The sequence below is a fragment of the Mesocricetus auratus genome, unplaced genomic scaffold (assembly GCF_017639785.1).
Source record: "Mesocricetus auratus isolate SY011 unplaced genomic scaffold, BCM_Maur_2.0 Super-Scaffold_4256, whole genome shotgun sequence".
Lineage (NCBI taxonomy): Eukaryota > Metazoa > Chordata > Mammalia > Rodentia > Cricetidae > Mesocricetus > Mesocricetus auratus.
The window spans coordinates 58,649,866-58,671,282 of record NW_024429182.1 but is presented as its reverse complement, the minus strand read 5'-3'; the positions used below and the strand labels follow the sequence as shown (position 1 = coordinate 58,671,282).

Sequence of the window (21,417 nt, the reverse complement as noted above, 5' to 3'; positions counted from 1 at the left end):
GAGACTAGGGAGTTCAGCTTTTTTGGCTTTGGGGCAGTGGCCAAACCAGCCCAGCCAGCCCAGCCCACAATAGGCCACCCTCCCGCCGTCATGGTATTCTGCCTCTCTAGCCTGAGCTCTCCCCTTTCGTCCAGGAAGTCTGTCTTGATCCACACCCCAACCATAACTGATCCTGGGTCTTCTATTGCCATCCTAAAATCCAGCTATTTGGAAAGGAGAACCTTCTTCAATAATGTGTGCCTTACAGACTAGGAGATAAGGCAAACCAGAGAAAAGTCAGTTGGCCCGAGGCTACCACAGTTCAGACTTGCCCACACTGGGCATCCTTCTCTGTCTAGCCCAGGGCAGAAATAATCCCTAGAAACTGGATCTACATCGTGAGGCTCAGAAATCAATACACACAAGTTTATTTCGTTTGTAAAAAGTTTCACCGGCGATGGGGAATCCAGCTAATGGGGGGTGGTGCCGGAAGCACCAAGCAGGAGGCCACAGAGCATGATGGGGGCCCAGAAGCCAGGAGGTCCATGGAACTTGGGCTAATTTTACTGCAATGGGATCTTATGAGCAGCCTGAAGTTCTATGGGTACCAGGGCCACTCAAGAGTTTCAAGTCAGGCCGGGCGGTGGTGGCTCACGCCTTTAATCCCAGCACTCAGGAGGCAGAGGCAGGCGGATCTCTGTGATTTCGAGGCTGGGCTGGACTGACAGCCTCCAAAACAATACAGAGACCCTGTCTCGTAAAAACCAAAAAAAAAAAAAAAAAAAAAAGTTTCAAGTCAGGTTTGTGACACATTTAAACCCTAGGAAAGTTGGAGCAAACCCCACATACACATCTGTGCTGTTCATAAATACCATAAATATACATGGAATTCCAGTGACCCCCCTACATATACGAGAGACTCCCTTGGTTAACATATATACATTATACCTACTATACTCCACAGCCTCCTATGAACTTCATTTGCTGACATATGTAGACCACCCAGGACCCTACATATACATTTTACAGCCTCCCTCAACACACGGATGCACATTGTCCTGGACGGGGCAAGCTGTAGAGATGGGGACTCCTTCCTAGTCCAGGCTTCTGGATATCAGCATTTCTCCACCTGCCCCGGGTTGTCTATACATCTGTGCTCCTAGAACTGAAGCTGCGGGAAGGATGGAGTTGGTATGAGTCAGAGGCTGGGCCTGTCCCCAGGCACAGACCCGCCCCAGCCAAGTAAACCACTGCATCCCTACCACATTTTCTCGCTAAGTATCCGGTACTTCTCCTCCAAAACCTTGTTCTTCACTGACTGGGGCACATCCGGCACAAACCATGCAGCAATGAGCTTGATGCACAAGGCGACGTGCTGGTGGGTAGGAGGGAGGGCAAAGGCCCAGAAAGGTCAGTGGCTAAAAAGAACCTTTAGGATTTGGAGGCTGGGAGAGAAAAGTGAGAGACCCGCCTTTACTTAGGTTCTCCTTCGCAATTCCACCCACCTCAAAGAGGATGACGAAGGCCAGCCGGATGGCCAGAATAAACCAGAACTGCTCAGAGAAGTTGTAACCACGGTCGTTTCGGTAGTCCCGGTACCTGGGGTAGAGAAGTCCCTAAAGTCAGGAACCAGGAGTTTAGAAGGCATTTATGGGGGATGAGAGGTTCCAAACCTGCACACGGTCACATTTTCTTGGCCTTCCATCCTGCTATGGTCTTGGAAGTCTTTGGTGTAGAAGACAGACAAGCTGTGGTTGACATAGCCCTTGAGGCAACTGGGGAGAGAGAAGTGTGGGATACTCATGACCTGAGGTCCCTCCTAAGAACTCACCTGCATCTAGGGGGCACGAGGGGGAGTGCATACCATGAAAGGCCTTCTCCATTTCCCTTCATGAGAAAAGGCCTGCTGTCCAAGCACAAGGCCACTCTTGGGAGGGGTAAAAGAGGCTGAGGGGCCACCAACTGTCTTCCCTCCCAGGCTGGAAGAATACGCCTAGGGCTAATGCCAAGCCAGTGTGCAGGTGCAGTGGGAGCTGGACACATTTGTGCTCTGCCTTCCCATGCCAGAAGCAAGACAGACGTGTACAATTTTGCAGGAAAGCCATTCAGGTTTTCCCTGCTCATTACCAAATGGGCCTGGTACCTGTCTCCCTACAAAGGCCCATCAGTTATTCCTGGGATCTAACCAAGGTATGTAAATCATGTAGACAGTTCAAGGAGTAGCCGAATCCCGGCCTCAGTGCAGCCCCAGGTAGCCCTGGAAGCACCCAAATATACTCAGGAGAGCCCAACAACTAGGCTCCAGGAGCTTAACTGGAAGAGCCAGTCTCTCAGGGGGGGCTTGACAGTTTAATGCCTTACTCTTCAGTGAAGTTCCTGCTCTGTCCACACGGGCCATAGCGGTACTTGTAGACTACTCTGGGGATGAACTCAGAGGTGAAGGCGATGACCATCCCATTGGCAATGACTGCCAGCACTCCAATGGTCTCCAGTACCTGCAGCCAGGTCCCTGAACCACAGCAGTGGAGTGAAGCAGCCAGTCCTGATCATTGGTAATCCCCCACCCTAAAAGCTTAGAGCCTGATTGCTCAAGGAACTTTGGGACATCTCTGTTCATGGCCCCATTGCAACCATGTGGGCCAAATTATCCACAAGGAAATCCCAACTAAGACAGACACAGCATGGCTGCACCCTTTTCTCCTTAAGGTAAGCAGTGAAGATTTCCCCATCCCCACTCTATCTCCTGGACCCCACCCAAGTGAGGATTCCTAAACCTGGGCCCTTCCTGGGGGTCTTCCTAATGTTCCTCCCACATCTAGCAGCTAAACCCCATTCTCACTATGGAAAGTCAGGATGACTGATGCCTTGGGCTCTCTGTTCCCTGCCACGTGACCAGACTCCAGTTCTTCCATATGGTCCCCTTGGAGGTTGCAAGACCTTCAGCCACATGCTGGAGGCTCAGGGGAGGGCCTTGTCAGGTGTACTCTAGCCTGCCTTTTTCCAGGGTTTGATCCCATGAGGTTTAGTCCCCATATCTGGAATACCTCGGGACTGTCTCTGGAGTAAGGGGGAGGGGCCCAGCTCTTACAAGTTGCTTGAAGGTGGCCTGATATTGACTGGTGAAAAACCCAGGGTTGGAAGTTGACCCTCTGGATGCCCTGACTGTTCTCCTCCACTGTACAGTTTGTTTGCCCTCTGACCTATGTCCTTAGCCTTTCGAGGAACCAGGCGCCGCTGTAGTCTGACCATCTTGATGGCATCCAGGCGGATCTCCACAAGGTTGCTGAAGAGTGCCAACAATGGTGCCAGTGGGAAGGCAGCCACGAAGATGGTGGTGAAGCCGTACTGGATCACTGTGGGGTGGAAACGTCACCCTGGGTCCAGAACGGGCACCCACCCTGCACACCCACCCCATCTGCTCAGCCCACTGGAGCTTGACGTACTCATCTCCATGAATTCATCAAACAGGCTGAAGATGTTGACTGGATTCATGCGGTAGTTCCGCTGCCACTCTTCCAGTTCTGGGTCTTTGGACTCGTGACCATGTTTACAAGCCCGCATTAAGCGCCATTTATGGGCCAACAACCTGTGGGCACCAAGAGTGTGTGGATAACACAGAAAGACTGCAGGGCACAGGGACAGGCAGGGCAGGAGGCTGGAGTGGGGTGGGAGGGTCCTCACGGGCGCAGGTACTCGACGCAGTTGCTCAGCGTCTGCTTCAACCCCATGATGATGGCCATCTGGATGAACAGGTCCATCATGCAGCCGCTGAGATGGCACTGTGGGGCCAATGTGAGGGTCAGGGATGGAGCTCAAGGAAGGAGAGGGATTCGGGAACTAGGCAGTGGGGTCTGACGAGAGACTGACCTCCTCTAGCTTCCACAGGCCAGCCAGGCGCGTGGACTTCCCAGGGTGACCATTGATTCTAGGGAGAAAATCGAGGTCTGTGAGGAAGTTGAGTAGACCAGGCTGACCTGGAACTCACAGAAATCCACCTGCCTTTGCGTCCCGAGTGCTGGGATTAAAGGCGTGCGGCACCACCACCTGGGCCTTTTTTTCTTTTTAAATATGAAACACTTCACAAATTTGAATGTCATCCTTGTACAGGGGCCATGCTAATCTTCTCTGTATTGTTCCAATTTTGGTATATATGATGCCCAAGCGAGCTTGCAAGTTTTTTTCTTCCTTCCTCCCTCCCTCCCTCCCTTCCCTCCTTCCTTCCTTCCTTCCTTCCTTCCAGGGTCTTATAGCCCAGGATAACCAAAAGCCCACTCCTGCCTCCAGTTATTGAACCCTGAAATTACAGGAGTATTGCCAGCACGCCCAGTTTATGTGGTGCTAGCGGTCACTCACACTACACAGGCTATACCCCCAGCCTCAAGATCTGGCCACTTTTACTTATTTCTCATATTTATGTATTTACCTCATTCAGTTTTTTAAGACAGAGTCTCCCTACTTAGTCTTGGCTCCCGGAGCTTGATATATAGACCAGGCTGGCCTCAAACTCACAGAGATCCACCTGCCTCTGCCCCCCCAACTCTGAGTGCTGGGATTAAAGGTGTGTGACTGAGATCTGGCCACTTTTAAAAGCAAGAAACAAGCTTGGAGGGCTGAAGGCACTAGGGGCTGGGGTGGAGGATGGGGATATGGACAGTAGGGGCGTACCTGCCCAGAATGAAGGCAATGGGCATATGGGCAGTGGGGGTGTACCTGCCCAGAATGAAGGCAATGGGCAGTGGGGCAGTGGGGCGTACCTACCCAGAATGAAGGCAATGGACATATGGACAGTGGGGGGCGTACCTGCCCAGAATGAAGGCAATGGGCAGTGGGGCAGTGGGGCAGTGGGGCGTACCTGCCCAGAATGAAGGCAATGTACATGAGAGAGGAGAAGTGGGCAAAGAACTGCAGGATGAAAAACTTGACCGTGAACTTGCTCTCTCGCTCCGAAAAGGTCCTGGGATCCTCTGGAAAGAGACACGGCCATCCTGTCTTTCCCTAGACCAATTGGACAGCATGACCTACACCTCTCAAGTAAGAGGTCCCGGAAGGGCAGGAAGCCCCCACCCCATGTCTGACCACAGCTCCATGACTCTCAGCCCTGAGTCCTCCCCAGCTCCCAGAGAGAGGCCGTGGCCTTTTCTCACCGAAGTTGCAAAGCTTCAGGGCTACACATTTGTTGACCTGAGGGAAGATTGAATCAAGTGGAACTTACCTAGAACTTCAGTCGAGTCCCCCAGGGCTTCCCCTGCCTGACCTCTACCTTAGTCATGATGACTATGATTACGTAGTGCACCACGGCTCCGGTCACTACCACAACAGTGGTCACCTGCTGTTCCAGGAGGCTGCTGAAGAGAGCAGCGGCCAGCACACGGTAGACAACCAGCACATGGGCCATGCCAATCATGAAACAGATCTGCAAGGGGTAGGGTTGGCCATGAAGGGTAGGGATGGCTGGATCTCCAGCCCTTACCATGGTTCCCAGCAGTACCATGAACAGGGACAGGATCAGGATGATAGTGCTGCTCAGGTAGGAATGATGATGTGTTCTCAGCTTGTAGTCAGGACAGTTAATGAGCTCAAGGGCCATCTCCTCCTAGGAAGGTCAGCAGGCACACCTCAGACACAAGGACACAGGTAAAGGCCACATGGGACACCAGAAACAAGCAACCTTGATACCGATGGCCCCGTCTTACCTCTTCCTCATCCCATCCATACAAGTCCCAGTGCAGGACCACACGGGCACGCTGCCGTTTCCAGATCTCCAGAAACACTGTGGCTGCAGTGAGCACGGGGAAGTGTCACAGCACACCTGGGGCGGCCCAGGGTGGCTGACGAGCTTAGGCTGGCTGGCCCTAGGCCCCTCCAGGAATGCCCAGCAGCAACTCACCCCACAGAGCCATGAAGATGGCAAACAGCACAGTGCCATCGTTGTCAAAGAGATGAGTGAGCTGAGGACAGGAGCAAAAGGGCTTCATGCTGTGCCCCCTAACCATGTCCCCAGTGGGGAAGGGAGGGCCTGGTTCTTCAGGGCATCCACGTGCCTTGCCTTCCCCACTTCTAGATGGACACACTGTACCAACCCTTGCATAAGCCCTGGAAAGATTCCAGTAGCATCAAACCTTCGCAAACGTGCACAATTCTGAGAGCCGCTGGTATCTACGACTGTTGTCACCAAGGGGGCACATGAAGATGTCATCGGCCTGACAAATCTCTTTGCTGTGAGTATAGAGACAAGACCAGTGATTCTCAGGTGCAGGGTCCGCCCAGGCTCCCACTTCCATTGCTGGCTCATGAGACTATAGGTCTCAAGCCCCAACCCACCTGATCTGGCTGGAATCAAACAGGGCAAAGCCGCTCAGAAAGATGATGAGGCCCACCACAGCAGCAGGCACCAGCATGTAGGTGTACCAGCCAAGCCAGGCAAAATACAGAGCCACCTTCTCGCCAAAGTAGTTCCTGTGGGAAAGCTTCCCCATCAAGGCCACCCTCCCCAGTGGCCTCAGTACCTGGTTGGGTATAGGCATATGAGGGTAGGGTAGGAGGGAGGGTACTGCCTAGCATCAGTGTAAGTGGGAACTGTATCTGTCACTTAGGACTGGATTTGCTGGGCCACAGGTTATCTGGTTTGAGCATAGACGTATCTGTGGCCCACAGATGAGCTGCTTGGTGTGGTATTACCTAATGTCATCAATCGGCTGCTTCCGGAACATGTTTCTCCATCGGGCCCATTTTTTCTTCAGGTCTTTTTCCCCCTGTGTCATGAGAGACAGACAATGAAAGCTTGGCTTCCTACCTCAGGTTCCCGCCCTCGGGCCCATTCTGAACTTGTCACCCCTCACCTCGTGCAGAGGAAACATGGTCTCAAAAACCCCGTCCTTCACCAGATCCTCGAAGGTGTCTAGGGGTTACAGGAGGCTCAGTCAGAGTGCAATGGAGGGTAGGAGAGTCCAGCCCACAGCAGCACCCTCCTAGGCCATCTGCCGTCTGTGCTCACCACCAGGTTTCATCTTGTTGTTCACGACAAAACTCACAATTCGGATTCTGAAACCCAAGAGTCCAAGGATCAGAATGGCCCCATGGTAGCCTAGTGGACCCTGCCCCTTAAGGCCCTGTTCTCCACACACCCAGGCCCTCTCTGTTCTAGAAGAGAAACCCCACCAATACTGATAAGAACCCAGAGTCCATAAACCACCCTGAAAGCCTGCTCAGGTCAGGTTTGCCTGGCCTCCAGGATGGGGTCCTGTCCTCACTGTAGGTTTCCACATCTCTCCCAGGTTCAGGGTCGAGAGCCCCCATCTTTGGCCATGCTCACCTGCATATGCTGAATGTTTAAGTGCAAAAACTCTCTTACATGGTTATGAATCATTCTGCTTATGTGGAAACTGATGTTCAGAGGGTAGGGTAACTCGCCCAAGGCCACACAGGCATTTGTAGAGCCATATTCAGACACATCCTAAGTGTCTGAGATACAGCCTCCTTGTGAACACATGGAAAGCACCCCCCCACGTGAGTCTGTCTTTCTTCGTCCCCATCAAGGTGTCTCTGTTCCTCTGATTTCCCCTCCCTTCCCAGCACACACAAAAAAATTGTGTTCATGGGTCTCTGGTGCCTGGAACAGAGTCTGAACTATCCTTTGGCAGAGTCAACTAGCCAGGCCTCCAGACAGCTCTGCCTAGAGGTGGGTAGGTGACACAGAAGGACCAGAAAGGACTGCATGAGTGTTCATGGAGGAGCAGATAACTGCGGGCCCAGGAGGCTCTCCCTGTCAGATGTCAGGACCAGATGTCCAGAGAGGGGACTTTGATCTGATAAGGAAGGGAACTGTGGGAGATAAAGACCTCAGCATCTGCAGGGGATGTCTGCTCACTTCACTGCTGACTCTGACTCAAGGACCACAAGGAGTTTTCACAGGGTGTCAAGAAGTGAGCTGTTGCTGTGGAATGTTATTTTAACTGAGCAAAGATGGGTTACATTTGTTTATGCTGCATTGTTTAACAATGTAAGTATGTGTGCTTGATTATGTAAAGATGTGTTGCATTTGTTTCACCTTGCCTGCCTAAGTCACCTAATTGGTCTAATAAAGAACTGACTGGCCAACAGCTAGACAGAGAAAGTATAGGTGGGGCTGGCAGGCAGAGAGAATAAGGAGGAGAAATCTAGGTGTGGGGGAGAAAACGAGGGAGATGCCCAGAGCCAGAAGCCAGACAGCTGCCAGACAGACAGACTCGAGAAACTGTAAAAGTAAGATATACAGAAGGAATGAAAGATATAAAGCTACGAGGCAAAGGTTAGATAAAAAGAAACACATTAATTGAAGTTAAAAGAGCTAGCCAGAAATGAGCCTAAGCTAGGCAGAGCATTCAAAACTAATAATAAGTTTCCATGCCATGATCTAGGAGTTGGTTGGTGGCTTAAAAGAAAGAGCCTGGTACAAGCTGTCATTATTACTATTTCAAAATGAAAACTGGGGCACAGAGCCTTGCTCAAAGATTGGGTTCTGATCCCCTATGACATCCACACTATGGAGCGGTGTTGTCCTACCACAGGTGGGATGTGGCCCATGTTCTGCCTGGACACGGGACAAGGGTTCTGCCTGGGCTCTAGATACACCCTCACCTTGTGGTTGCTGGAATGGAGTTCATATTGTTCAGTTTGGTTCTGGGGCCAGGATCTTCTGGCTTCATGAGAAGAGTCCGGTACAGGTCAAAGATCCCACTGTCAGCTCGGATCCCAAAGAACACCTTCTTCTGGTCCTTTATCATCTTGAGAGTCACAAAGGAACCAACTTATCCACAGGCACTATCCTGTCCCCTGTTCCTGGGGCATATGACATGACTTTCCCCACAACTCTCTGGCCCATGATTCAACCCCTGATGCAAACTAGCCCACCTTGAAGTGGAAACCCTTGCTCTCAAGTTTCTCCAGGAACTGCTGTTGCCTCTGAACCTGCTTCTGGATTTTCTGGGTCTGGATATCAGCCACCAGGACACAGTCCCATTGATGAAAGGCCTCAACCTGGAAGAAGAAGGTATAGGGCAGAAACAATACTGGACACAGATAGGAGGAAATGTCAATGTGGATCCCATTGCAAGACACAGGATGGGAAATGTATGGGGCAGGAACCCAGCATAGGATATGGATATGCGAATAGTGTAGGACCATAACCAAGCCAGAATACACAGAGTAGGTGAGGGGTCGGTGGAATCAAGCCTGGGGGGTCTGATCAGACTCACCCTACAAGTTCCCATTTCCATCAGTGGCAAGCTGTCCCCTTCTGACCCCACCAAGATCTGGAGGCTCTCATCACCCTGGGGAACAGAGAAAAATGGGGAGATGAGCATATAAGCCCCTCACAAGCCTCCTCCTACACTCTCTGAGCAGGTACACACAGGCACACTGAACCAACTGGGGACTGGTCTACCAGAAACTTGTTGGCAAATAGGTAATTCCTGGTGGGGGTGAGGCTGAGGCTGTCACAAGGTAGCAGAAGGTGACAAGAGAACTGGCAGTCTGTGTGGAAAACCCAAGGAGTTCCGTCAGGGCTTTAAGGAAAGTCAGATGGCCCCATTCCTCCATGGCAGACCGACAGTGGCTCACCGATGTCACTAAATAAAGGGAGTCGCTGTGAGCACTTGATGGGTGAAGAAATGGCAACCAGGAAGTGCCAGGCCAGCGGGCTAGAAGACACTAGCTGCATACACTTTAAGAGTCTGAAGATGACAAAGTCAGGGGACATCAGGGATGCACTTGTGTACTGCTGGTGGTTCACACAAACTTGGGGGACATTTTGCACTGTTTTTTTTAACTGGACGGTACTAGACCCTGTGTCCTGGTCATCCTTGAGGACACAGACAAGAACCTAAGGACAGGCATATTCCCCATCACTGAGAGCCATGCGTGGAATCAGGAGGACGGATGTTTTTCTGACTTGATCACTACTGGACCACAGTGATGATCCCAGATCTTCTGGGAGACAGGCTTACATCTCTCCCCACTGAAGGCTAGGTGCAGCGCCTAAAGAAAGCTGTGAGCATGGGAAACACAGTGGGCACCAGGATCACCCCAATCCATGTGAGGAAGGCTGTGGTTGCCCCTTACATCCCTGGGAGTCAGGAATGGACAACAGGGTGTGGAAGTGAGTGCCGGTCCTGAAGCCTATAACCCATCCCGCTGCAAGTCCTCAGAGAGGTTCAGGGGCCGCCAACACAAGACGAAGTAAGAGGATGGTGACTAAAAGCTACTCAGAATCCTGAGCGACAAGGATAGGTGAATAGTGACAAGAGAAGACACCGGGTGTGTAACTGGAGGTGCTGGGCAGCACAGGTGTGGCCTGTGCTTAATCATGGGAAGTTAATGGAGGGCTGGGGAACACCAGAAAGACCTTCTGGCTCTACTGCTAACCAAAATCTCAAACAAGCTTGCTTTGAAGAAAACAAACCCTAGGAATCTACATCTACCATGATAGCCTTTTTTAAAAAACTGTGCATAGAATAGGTATTTTTGCCTGCATTTTGCCAGCTAAGTCTATTTTGCCATTTGTTTGGCTGGTGCCCATGGTAGATAATACAGAAGAACCAGAGGAGTTACAGACAGCTGTGAGCTGCCATGTGGGTGCCTGGAATTGAACCAGGTCCTCTGGAAAAGCAGCCAATACTCTTAACTACTGAGTCATTTCTCCAACCTGTTTCTCTCTCTCTCTCTCTCTCTCTCTCTCTCTCTCTCTCTCTCTCTCTCTCTCTCTCTCTCTCTCTCTTCCTTTTCTTTTCTTTTCTTTTTTTTTTTTTTGAAGCAGGGTCTCATTTTGTAGCCCAGGCTAGCCTGGAACTCAGATATCCATCTGTCTCTGCCTACCCAGTTCTGAAATTGAAAGTGCATACCACTACACCTGACCCCATTTTCCCCATTGAGACAGGGTTTCTCTGTGTAGCCCTAGCTGTACTAGAACTAATTCTTGTAGATCAGGCTGGCCTCGAACTCACAGAGATCCACCTGCCTCTGCCTCCTGAGTGCTAGGATTAAAGGCACATGCCACCACCGCCCGGCCTATTTTTTATATCTTTATTTGTTTTTTATTGTTTTTCTTTGTTTTCCCTTCCTGTATGTCTATTTGCCATGTGTGTGCCTGGTCCTGGTGGACGTAAGAAAAGGGCATCAGATACTCTGGAACAGGGATTACAGATGGTTGTGAGCCACTGTGTGGGTGCTGAGAATTGAACCCACATCCTCTGCAATTTTATTTTATTTTTGAAATAGAGTTTCATGTAGCCTAGATTGATTTAACTTCAGTAGTCCAGGATGACCTTGAACTCCTAATCCTCATGCCTCTATGTCCCCAGCCCTGGAATTACAGGTAGACATCACCAAGCCTAGTTTGTGTGGTACATGGGATTGAATTCAGGATTTCATGTGTGCTAGGCAGGCTTTCTAATTGAACTACATACCCAATCCAGTTTGTTTTGGCTTGTTTGTTTGTTTGTTTGTTTGCCCCAGGCTATGTAACTCAGGCCTCAAATTGGCTAAGAGGGAGGATGACCTGAAATTTTTGATCATCCTGCCTCTACTTCCTGAGTGCTGGAATTACAGGTAAGGGACACTATGCCTGGGTTTTTGTTTTTCTTAAATAGGGTTTTAATATGACTCCCAGACTGCTCTTAAGTTTTTCATCCTCACAAGTAAAGTAGTACATTTTTAGAAACACTCACAAATGTAACAAAACTACACTACCAGCTGGGTGGTGGCACACCTTTAATCCCAACACTTGGGAGGCAGAAGCACACAGATCTCTATGAGTTTGAGGTCAGCCTGATCTAAATAGTGGAGTTCCAGGACAGCCAAGGCTACACAGAGAAACCCTGTCTCAAAAAAACCAAAAAAACAAAAACAAAAACAAAAAACCAAAACACTACCAAGGGAGGAGCAGAGTCAGGGCAATGGGTGCTATGGTCTCTTGTCTCAGTGAGTGCCGGGTCTTAGGTTCTTAGGACTTCATTTACTCTCAACACACAAGGTGCCTGAGGACTGAAGTTGGTGGCAGCTGGGGCTTCTTTCCTGAGGGTGTAGGCTATAGGAAGCAGGGAGGAAGAATTGGGGAGGTGGGGGCTGCCAGGCAGGTTGGAGCAGGTTGCACTTTCCTGAACCTGATGGAGTAAAGACTGAGGGAAGGGTGGAATGGACAGATACACTGGCTAAGGAGTCAGGATTTGGTAGATGCTGAGGATGCCAGTTTTGTAATGCATGATGTGTCCTTTGGCTCTGTGCGCATGGGTAACACAATCCTGTCCATGTCCCTAAGAGCAACAGGGGATGATGGAGGGACTCCAGAGTGACAAGGACCTTGTGGCTCCACTGTCCCAGAAGCAGGTACACTCAGGTGCCTAGGAGGCACATGAGCCAAACGAAGCTGGCTGTCTAGCAGGTTGGGATGCTACTCTCATATCCCATGTCCCAGACCCAAGCCTTGCTTATCCTGTTACCAGTTCCTAGTGTCCATCCTCAGTGGTCCCTGCCTCTATCCCCACACTGCATCTTCCCATCCCTGAAGTCACCCCAATGCCAGGTCTGGCTCCTGCTTCCCTTGCCCAAACACATTCCTCCTACCTCCTCCAGAGTCTCACCATACTGCTCCAACAGGCCAGCTCAAGAGCTGCCGGTAAAATACAGGCCACCCAGTTATGTAGGAATTTGAGATAGGCAAACAGGCTTTGCGATGGGCATGGTGGCACACGCCAGCAATTTGGAGGGTTGTGGTGAGTCTGTGGCCAGCCTGATCTACATAGCAAAACCTTGTCTCAAAGCAATACAAAATGAAGGGATTTTGTTTGTCTTTAAGTAAAAGTATATTTCAATGTTTCCTGGGCATACTCATACTGAGGGGGTAAAATTGCTTATCTGAAATTCAATTTAACCTAAGGTGCTTTGTTTCATTTATTTGTCTTGCTGCTGAATCCACACCCTACTGTACCCGTCAGTGCACAGACACACACTCACACATCCCCAAGGGGCTTCTGGTTTGAGGATGGGCTGGTATTGCCCCTTCCTGCATCTCCATCTAGCTGCTGGAGGGAGTACAGACCTCAGAACATCATCTCCCTGTCATGTGTGCATCCTGTGTGCTATACTTCCTCATTCACCTGGGCTCCCAGGGGAGCATCTCGGTCTGCTCCTACCCTCCCTCCTCTGACAACATTCCCCAGACTCCTGGGCTCTCTTGGCTTCCCATCCACTGCCCACAGACACCTGTACCCAGGTATTGTGGGCAGTGATTGAAACTTCTCCAGGAGAGAAACCTATACCTAGAGCTGCAAGACAGGGTGAGCACCCGTGCCTCAACTTGGGAAGAAGGTGACATCTCAACCAACAGGATAGGTAGCCAGGGGACCCTTATGTAATCCACCCACCACAAGGGCTCATAGCAAGAGTCATGTGGGATGAACTGGTGAGTGAAATATGTTTGACTTTGGACCTGCGCAGACATCCTCTCCTGACTTCCATTTCCATAAGCTACAATCATCAGCATGGGACCAAAGAGTTAAAATGTATGGAATAAAAGAATGGAGATAAGACCTAAGTCAGAATCAGGAACCTGTAGGTCTTTGGAATCCAAACTGAGAGGGGTCCTAGGAAGAGGAGACTGTCCACAAAGCATATCTTTGAAGACTGTCTCTAGTCAGCCTAAAACTTAGATTAGAAAGCCCCTTCCCACTAGAGATGTGTGCAGCTTTGGAACAATTACCTGGAGCCTCATGGGGCTGGGGATGTCACTTCAGTCAGTATAAGCTGATGCCACTCTGGACAGGACCACTATTTATATATACATGGCAAAGCAATATTTACATTGCTGGGGGCTGTATCAGTTTTTAGCTGCCACCATAGCACAGGGACAGTGGCTAGTCTATCAGCAAGGCCAGAGATTCCCTAGAGAGCCCTGGTTCATCCATTCCAGCCCACAGCAAGCCAAGGCCAGTCACTAAGTTCTGTATTCATGTATACAGGGTTTACAAACCCACCCACAACCATAACACCCAGATTTCAAGGTCAGGCGGTACAGGGCCAGTGTGTACAGGGTCACATCTTGCTGATCCCCAATGGATGATGATACCCATGAGCATCTTGGTGCTGCCCTTGGGTTGTTCATGGTGGGACCAGCTGGTGAAGCTATCTTTACCTCCAGCCAGCAGCTTGCTCAGTGTTCCTGAAATATTCCAAATCTCTGGATCCTAATCCATTGGATTTCACCTCCAAGAAGCTGTGTGGGCTCCTGAAACTCCAGGATACACAAGGTAGGGGCAGGCTGTCCCCATACACTCAACTGGGGCCATGAACCTTCAGTCCCAACCTTGTCATATATAGTCAGACTAGGATTCAAGCTCAGGCAGACACCCTCGCTCTGATGGTATCAGTCCTCTCAGAGATTCTATTTCTTCACCTATAGGATATCACCTCTGCAACAAAGAACCCTGACAACATACACAGACAGAAAAGGAGTAAGGAAATCACGTGCCTAGACACTAAGGTTCCTGTCATTTTCCTCAGCCCTTCCCACTTCCAATCCTATAAGCCATACAGGGTGGGCTGGGGCTCAGGGTTCAGGGCCCAGCTAGGACCCATAGCTCCTTGCTATGGACACAGGCCACCCTTGCAGTGAGTGGGACACCATAGCACCTAAGGAATCCTCCCTTTGAAGGACCAGGAATGCAGGAAACCAGAGCTGGGCGGTCCTGCTCCCTACTGATATCTCCTCTCCGCCATCCTGGTCAGCAGTTGTGCATACAGGTGCCATCCGTCTCCAAAGCAAGCCTGACCTGGGGGTACACAGTACACACACATGACTGCATCCCAGCCACACACAAAAGACATGTGGACCTCACTTCCCACCTCCTCTGTGGCCCACCTTACCCTAAGGTCATGTTTGCCTCCCTTGCTAGTGCTCTGAGGCCCACCACACTCTTCAGTTTTACTTTCTACAGGAGGATCCACCTGCCCTGCCACAGTGTGCAACATAGAGGCCACATCTGCTGGCCAGGGCTCTGCTTTCCCACTGCCTTTCTGGGCACCGTCTCTGCTTCCTCTGCTTCCTAGGGGCTCCTGTGGCCTCTGTCTCTCTCCTCGCAGCTGTCTGTAACTGACCAACTCCCATCAGTCCATCCTTTTGTGTGCTGGTCCATCTGCTCATCCCTAGACACTAAACAGTCAATTTATTCTGTGTTCTCAGAGCTGAGCCCTGGAGGGCGGTGCACACAGGGACTGGAGTCATGTCTACCTGGTGGGAGAATTGGTCCCAGTCTTTACCTCATAAGGCCAGAGACCAGCAAGAGGGGAAAAGGGGTTGGAGCACCATTTCTGAGAGAGGGAAATGTATGTGGGGTTAGTCTTGAGAGGCAGGTTGCCTCTTGGAATTTTCACTCAGTTCTCAGCCCTTCAGAGACTCAGTCCTTTCCACCTCAGAGGATGCAATAGCTATTGCTCTCAAGAACTCAGTCCTGGACCAGTGAGATAGCTCAGCAGGCAGAGACACCTGCTAGCAAGCCTCAGATCACATAGTCAAAGGAGAGAACTGACTCCAAAGAGCTGTCCTCTGACCTTCTCCATGCTTGTCCTGACAGGACGCAGTCCTCAGCACCCCTGGGAACTCAGTACTCACTACTCCTGGTGACTCAGTCAACTTTGCAGGAATATAAAGAACAGGGACAGAACTAACAGGTGAGACTAAAAGTTTACAGAAGCCGGGTCAGGGAAGGTTTCTTAGACTTCAGTAAAAGCAAAGGAGAGCCATGGAAGAAATTTAGACACTGGAGGGCAGGCTCAGATCCAACCAGGAGCTGGGACCACCAAGTCCTCAAGGTACCTAGAGGCTTATGCTCTCCCTTTCTATCCCTTTCAGATTGGAAAACAGGGTCAGGCTAAGGGGTGTCTATGTGCTGGCTTGAGTGGTGCTCCCAGAGCTGGGTTCTGGAAGGCCCAGTGAGAGGACTGAGTAACAGCAGAGAGAGCAGCCACCCATACAGCCCACACCAGGAGGCCTGGGCCTGAGTGGGAAGTTAGTTTCACTCTCTGCCTCGCCCTTCCCTCCTCCCTGGGGATGCCAGTGCTGGCCTCTGCCACAGGTGAACTTTTTTGGTTGACAAGAGGGGAAATGATGCTTTCTAAAAAAGTAGCCCCCAACACACACACACACACACACACACACACACACACACACACACACACACACACACTACACCTAGACTTCAATTAGGGCTGGCCTCTGCCTGGAGCATGCACACAGCTACCCAGGCCAGTCTATCCCAGTGTGCATAGTCCCTCCCACCCAGTGCTAGTCGCAGGTCTAGGGGTTCCACCACAGCATCTGTCCTCACCTTGCACAGACAACTCTGGCAGAAAAACCCTAAGTCACACACTCATAGGAGCCCAGTCCTGTGATCTCCAAAATTCCAAGATATGGCTAGGAAGCTACTTCATGCCCTATAGGTCCTGATCCAACGCTAGCCACGTTCTCCCTGGATGGCAGGTTGCTGGGAACTGCCTGTCACCAAACCTTCCAAGGAAGGGTGGCAGCTGTAAGGGCTGAAGGCACGTATCTTTAGAACCCAGGCTTACCTGCATGCTGGTGGCTGGTCCCTGAGTCAACGTGGGGCTTTGGATGCTGGTGCTGGCAGGTATGAGAGTGACTGCCGGGCTGCTGCCTGTTACCTGACTTCCGTGTGTGATTTGCCCCGCCCTCTCCTCTGATAGCTTGCCCAAGTGTGCTGAGGAGGAGCCAGCAGCAGGCCCGCCAAGAAAATCCTTTCCAGTGTCTGGCAACCCCAATACCTTCCTTTCAGGGGTGAGGGTGGGGCAAGAGGGCATAAGAGCACTAGTTCCCTATCATTCTCCCTATAGGGATGTATTTGCTCTAAGGTGGGGTCCATGGCACTCCCCTTCCAGAGAAAACGGTGGCATAGATGACCTTAACAGACAAGTACTCAGTAGCACCTGACCCCAAGACATCTGCAGAGTTCATTTCTGCCCCTCCAAATGTACTGTTGACTCCACAGGGAGAAAGGGGCAAGGGGATGGCAAGGGAGGTCTCAAAGGGAGCGGTCTTCTCACCCACCTGTGATGGCTCGAAGCCTTAAATCTTGGAAGATGCTGAGATCATGAGCCCCACTGTGCACCCTGCACTGAGGCAGCTGCTCAAGGAGGCTATGGGCAGCTTCAGAGTAACCAACACGTGGGATCAGCCTGAGGACACTGAAGCTGGCAGGGGGTGGATGGCCTCCATCAGGGAGGGAACGTAGGACACTGAGCTGTAAATGCCATTGCAAACATGACAGTTGTCACATCTGAAAACCAATGTGAAGCTGAGGGCACAGGGACAAGGTTGCTAGTCAGGACAGGATCTCTGAAAGTATCACAGGGTGGCTGGCAGCCAGGAAGAACCCAATGTCACCTGCTCAACACTGTGTCACCATGTATTACTCTCCTGCAGTTCAAACATTGAGTTGATGCATGTTTGCTCAGGTTTCTTGGAAGAATGGCATGCCCCTACTTCTGCTTAGGGACAGTAGCAGGCTCTAAGACTGAATTGTGATCTGTCAGAAATAAAACAACAGAAAACAGAGGGAGGGAGGGAGAGGGAGAGAGAGCAAACTGTGTAACTGTGTCTTAGTCATTGTTGCTTTTCTGTGAAGAGACACCATGACCAAAGCAACTCTTTTGTTTGTTTGTTTGTTTTTTGTTTTTGTTTTTTTGAGACAGGGTTTCTCTATGTAGCTTTGGAGCCTGCTCTGGAACTCGATCTGTAGACCAGACTGGCCTCGAACTCACAGAGTTCTACCTCCTAAATGCTGGGATTAAAGGCATATGCCACCACCACCCGCCAGGCCCAAGGCAACTCTTATAAAGAAAACATTTAATTGGGGGCTCCCTTACAGTTTCGGAGGTTCATGGCACTGGTACAGTAGCTGAGAACTACATCTTGATCTCAAGGCAGAAAGAGAAATAGTCAGAACCCCAAGAGACATACTTCCTTCAACAAGGCCACACCTAATCCTGCTAATGCTATCAAAAAGTTCCAATCCCTGGTGGCTAAACATTCAAATATATGAGCCTTTCCTATTTAAACCGCCACACTGTGTAAGCAAGGAAGCCAACTCAGAAGGACACACTAGTGTATGGGCAACCAATGGAAATGGTAGTGGTTTAAGCTTATTTCTGTGTTTTCTTTCCTATAAAGGAAGTCAGGAGTTGGACAATGAGGACTAACATGTTCAGTCCATAATTATCAAGGGCCCAGATTTTCTTTACTGTGTTTTGCCACCTTAAACACTTGGTCTTTATTCCCTTTGTTAGATTTTAAAAGGTAGCTGTAGGAGACAGAAGGCAGAAAAAAAGAGAGGCTTGGTCTGTCCTCAAGTGGGACCATATTTATTCACAGCAAGGGGGCATCTTGTTACTCACATGTGTGGATGGCCAAAATGCCCACAGAAGGAAATGGGAGGTGACCCCTTATAGGGGTAGAAATTATTTCCGTAGTTTGCAAGGGAAGCTTGGACAGGGAAATATCATCCCTCCCTTCTAAGATGGCTGCTCAGTCTCCTGACATTCCATCCACACTCAGCCAGAAGAAAGAGGGAAGGACAGATGGCATCCACCCCTCACACGCCTGGTCACATAACCACACAAAGGCAAAGAAGCTTGGAGAATGTGTTCTCTTTTTCTGAAGAAGAAATTAGAACCCTTTGGTATCTAGCAGTCTCAATCTATGGACATACAGCCTCAAATACCCTGTAAGAGAATCATCAAGGGTTGAATCCAAACTAAGACCCGCACTACAGCTGTTTGTCTTTCTGCCAGCTTCCACTTCAGCCTGCCCAGGACACTGGCTCCCCACTCCCATCTTCACTGTTTCTTTCTTCTCTCATTGTTTGAGAAGAGGTCTCACTAAAATTTACTATGTAGCCCACACTGGCCTGGAGCTTGCAGTGTTCCTTTTGCATTAGCTTCCTGAACGCTGGGATTTCTAATATGTACCACCAACCTTGTAGGACCATAAGTTTTAGTGGGTGAAATAAATTATGACTACCCAGATTTTTTCCTGTTACTGAACATCTAGATGGTTTACAATTTGGATACAAAAGACATGGCTCAATATATATCTTTATGACTTTGAACTTTTCCTCTCAGAACAGTTGTAGGAAGCAAGGTTTATGGGCCTCACCAGAAACAGTTCTGAGGTAGTTGACCAGTCGTGGGGCTCAACTTCCCTCCAGATCAGGGTGCTAAGACTGGCCCTGACTGTGCTCACTTCCCTGAATGTGGGCACTTCCCTGAGACAGGTAAGACTAGAGGAAGACCCTGTCTCTAAAAAATAAAACAAACAAAACTATGCTTTGGGGCTGAAGTTTAAGTCAACAGCAGCATTTGTGCACAGCAAACTAGAGGTCAGGACTCCATTCCACACACTACAAAAAAAAAAAAAAAAGAATGCAGTCCACGACAATATAGAAAAATGCTTATAATGAAAAGCAAAGAAATTAAAACATGAGATTTCAACTAAGTTGAAAAATATGAAAATGCTGATAGAGGAGGGTCACACGTTTACTGATATTTGTGTCTGTGTAAAGTTAATTCACTGATTCTTTCTCATGTTTGCTTCTTTTACATTTTCTACCACAAACACGTTTGTTTGATGTTTACTATTATATTACTTTATTAACATATCATGATCTAGTGTTACAGACCTTGTTTTCCCAGACTTGCCGCATTCTTTGGTCTCTGTTCTGGGTGTAGCTGAGATGGCAGTGACAGTGTCATGGATGAGACCCTGCTGTGGTGTGGCAGGTGTGGCCTCCTTGGCTGTTGACTGTGTTGCCCTGCCTTTCTAGGTAGAGAACTTTGACCCAAGGGCTCTGGCTCTTCCTTGTGGACCAAGGACCTTTCCACTCCTTCCTTATTTCTCCAGCTACAAATCTTGGGAGCTTTCCAGGGGCCAAAGTTCAAGAAGAGGCATCTGTTAAGCAGGACCCAGTGGCCTCACTGTGGACAGGATGACAAGGCCAGCAAGGGCTCCAGGGGGCAGTGAAACTCCACAGACAGGAGTGAGCACTGTCCGCCTTACCCTTGACCTAGGACCTCCAGGCCTTCAGGAATGAGCCACTCGCCCGGATGGCTTACGTGTGAATAGACTAACTCCGACGCTTTCAACAAGGCACCTCTAAGTGAGTGGAAGTGGGCGCATCCAAGAACCTGTTTTGGGCCGTGGTGGCGCACACCCTTAATCCCAGCACTCGGGAGGCAGAGGCAGGCGGATCTCTGTGAGTTCGAGGCCAGTCTGGTCTACAAGAGCTAGTTCCAGGACAGCCTCCAAAGCCACAGAGAAACCCTGCCTCGAAACCCGCCTCCCCCCCCCAAAAGACCCTGCTTCCCATCTTCTCTCTGGGTTAGTTCCCAACCTTGTTCCGTGCAGGGGAGGCCTAACCATCTCTCAGGTGGCTTGCCTACCAGGTCTCTCTGAAGCTGACCTTGTATTTTTCACATAGGGTGGGGCCTCCCTACAAGAACTACTTGGTTTCTCTACTTTGCTCCCTTAAAAAACTCTCAGGTGGCAGGTGTACTGGGAATGAGTTTTCTGTAATCCATTCAGCTTTATAATTTACCACACCAGTAAAAACAAGCCATTGTTCCTTTACACAGGCTTTCTCTTCTTTCCTTGTAAGGGTATTTTTAGAAAACATTTCCGCCAGTGTTCCATTATTTCCCACCATCAATGTGATTCCCTGGGCCTAAGGAAACCTTGGGCTCTGATGCCAGGCCAGACCACGCCCAAATGAGCTTTGGCGCCCTCCTTCCCAGGGTAAGGCCGGAACTGGCCATTTCCTTTAAACCCTGTCTGGCTCCAGGGACCCAACCCTGACATGAGGCTTCACAGCTGAGAAAAGGCCACTCTGTGTCCCACTCTCTAGGGACTGGGGTGAGGGCTTTCGCAGACAAGACGGAAGTGAGATACCGGTGCGAACCTACAAGCGGAGGGAGCCCCTGCAGAATCTTGGATTTCAGGTAGAAGCTTCGCGATCCTGTAAAGTGTTAGGAGTGGAGGTCTCCAAAATTTCCGCTGTTCGGCATCTCTGTTTCTAAACAAGGTGCAAATATAAAACTCAAGAGTTGTGAAGATTTGTAAAACATTATTAACTTTGGAGAATTTTCCATAACTCGTCCCCAGACGGGAGCAGTGATTACTGACATTTGCACAGAACAGCGTGGTCCGACTAAAAGGTGGACGCGCCCTTCTCAAACCACGCCCTTTCCGGGGCTTCCTCTACCCAACGCCCACGAGCTGCAGGGCCCGGCCCCTAAAAATTCAGATCCGCCCCGGAGCCGTCCACTCCAGGCCCGACCTTTAGGTCTTGGCTCCGCCCTCGAACCTCCCGCCCACCGGCCGCTCAGAGCCTGGCCGCGCCG

At 50.2% G+C, this 21,417-nt stretch overlaps 1 protein-coding gene and 1 non-coding gene across 3 annotated transcripts; both read right to left on the bottom strand.

Moving 5' to 3' along the window:
* Positions 1 to 391: 391 nt before the first annotated feature.
* Ano9 (anoctamin 9) lies at positions 392 to 16,672 on the bottom strand. 2 transcript variants are annotated; one of them, XM_021227860.2, is made up of 24 exons: positions 16,576 to 16,672; positions 9,213 to 9,287; positions 8,869 to 8,994; positions 8,596 to 8,741; positions 6,974 to 7,020; positions 6,819 to 6,877; positions 6,658 to 6,731; positions 6,301 to 6,435; positions 6,099 to 6,195; positions 5,867 to 5,927; positions 5,673 to 5,755; positions 5,468 to 5,572; positions 5,240 to 5,392; positions 5,124 to 5,160; positions 4,832 to 4,943; positions 3,847 to 3,904; positions 3,661 to 3,758; positions 3,423 to 3,565; positions 3,180 to 3,332; positions 2,341 to 2,488; positions 1,653 to 1,754; positions 1,485 to 1,578; positions 1,242 to 1,354; positions 392 to 1,150 (listed from the first exon to the last, which is right to left on the bottom strand). In XM_021227860.2, exons 1-24 carry the CDS (start codon positions 16,579 to 16,581, stop codon positions 1,123 to 1,125), a joined length of 2,253 nt encoding a protein of 750 aa, XP_021083519.1. In that variant the 5' UTR covers positions 16,582 to 16,672; the 3' UTR covers positions 392 to 1,122. The 2 variants fall into 2 exon arrangements, with proteins under 2 accessions (XP_021083519.1, XP_012967486.1); XM_013112032.3 differs by lacking the exon at positions 392 to 1,150 and having other exon boundaries at positions 1,238 to 1,354.
* Positions 4,042 to 4,148, bottom strand: LOC121135743. The gene has a single exon (XR_005872852.1). It is a non-coding gene; the product is annotated as a U6 spliceosomal RNA (small nuclear RNA).
* Positions 16,673 to 21,417: the final 4,745 nt, after the last annotated feature.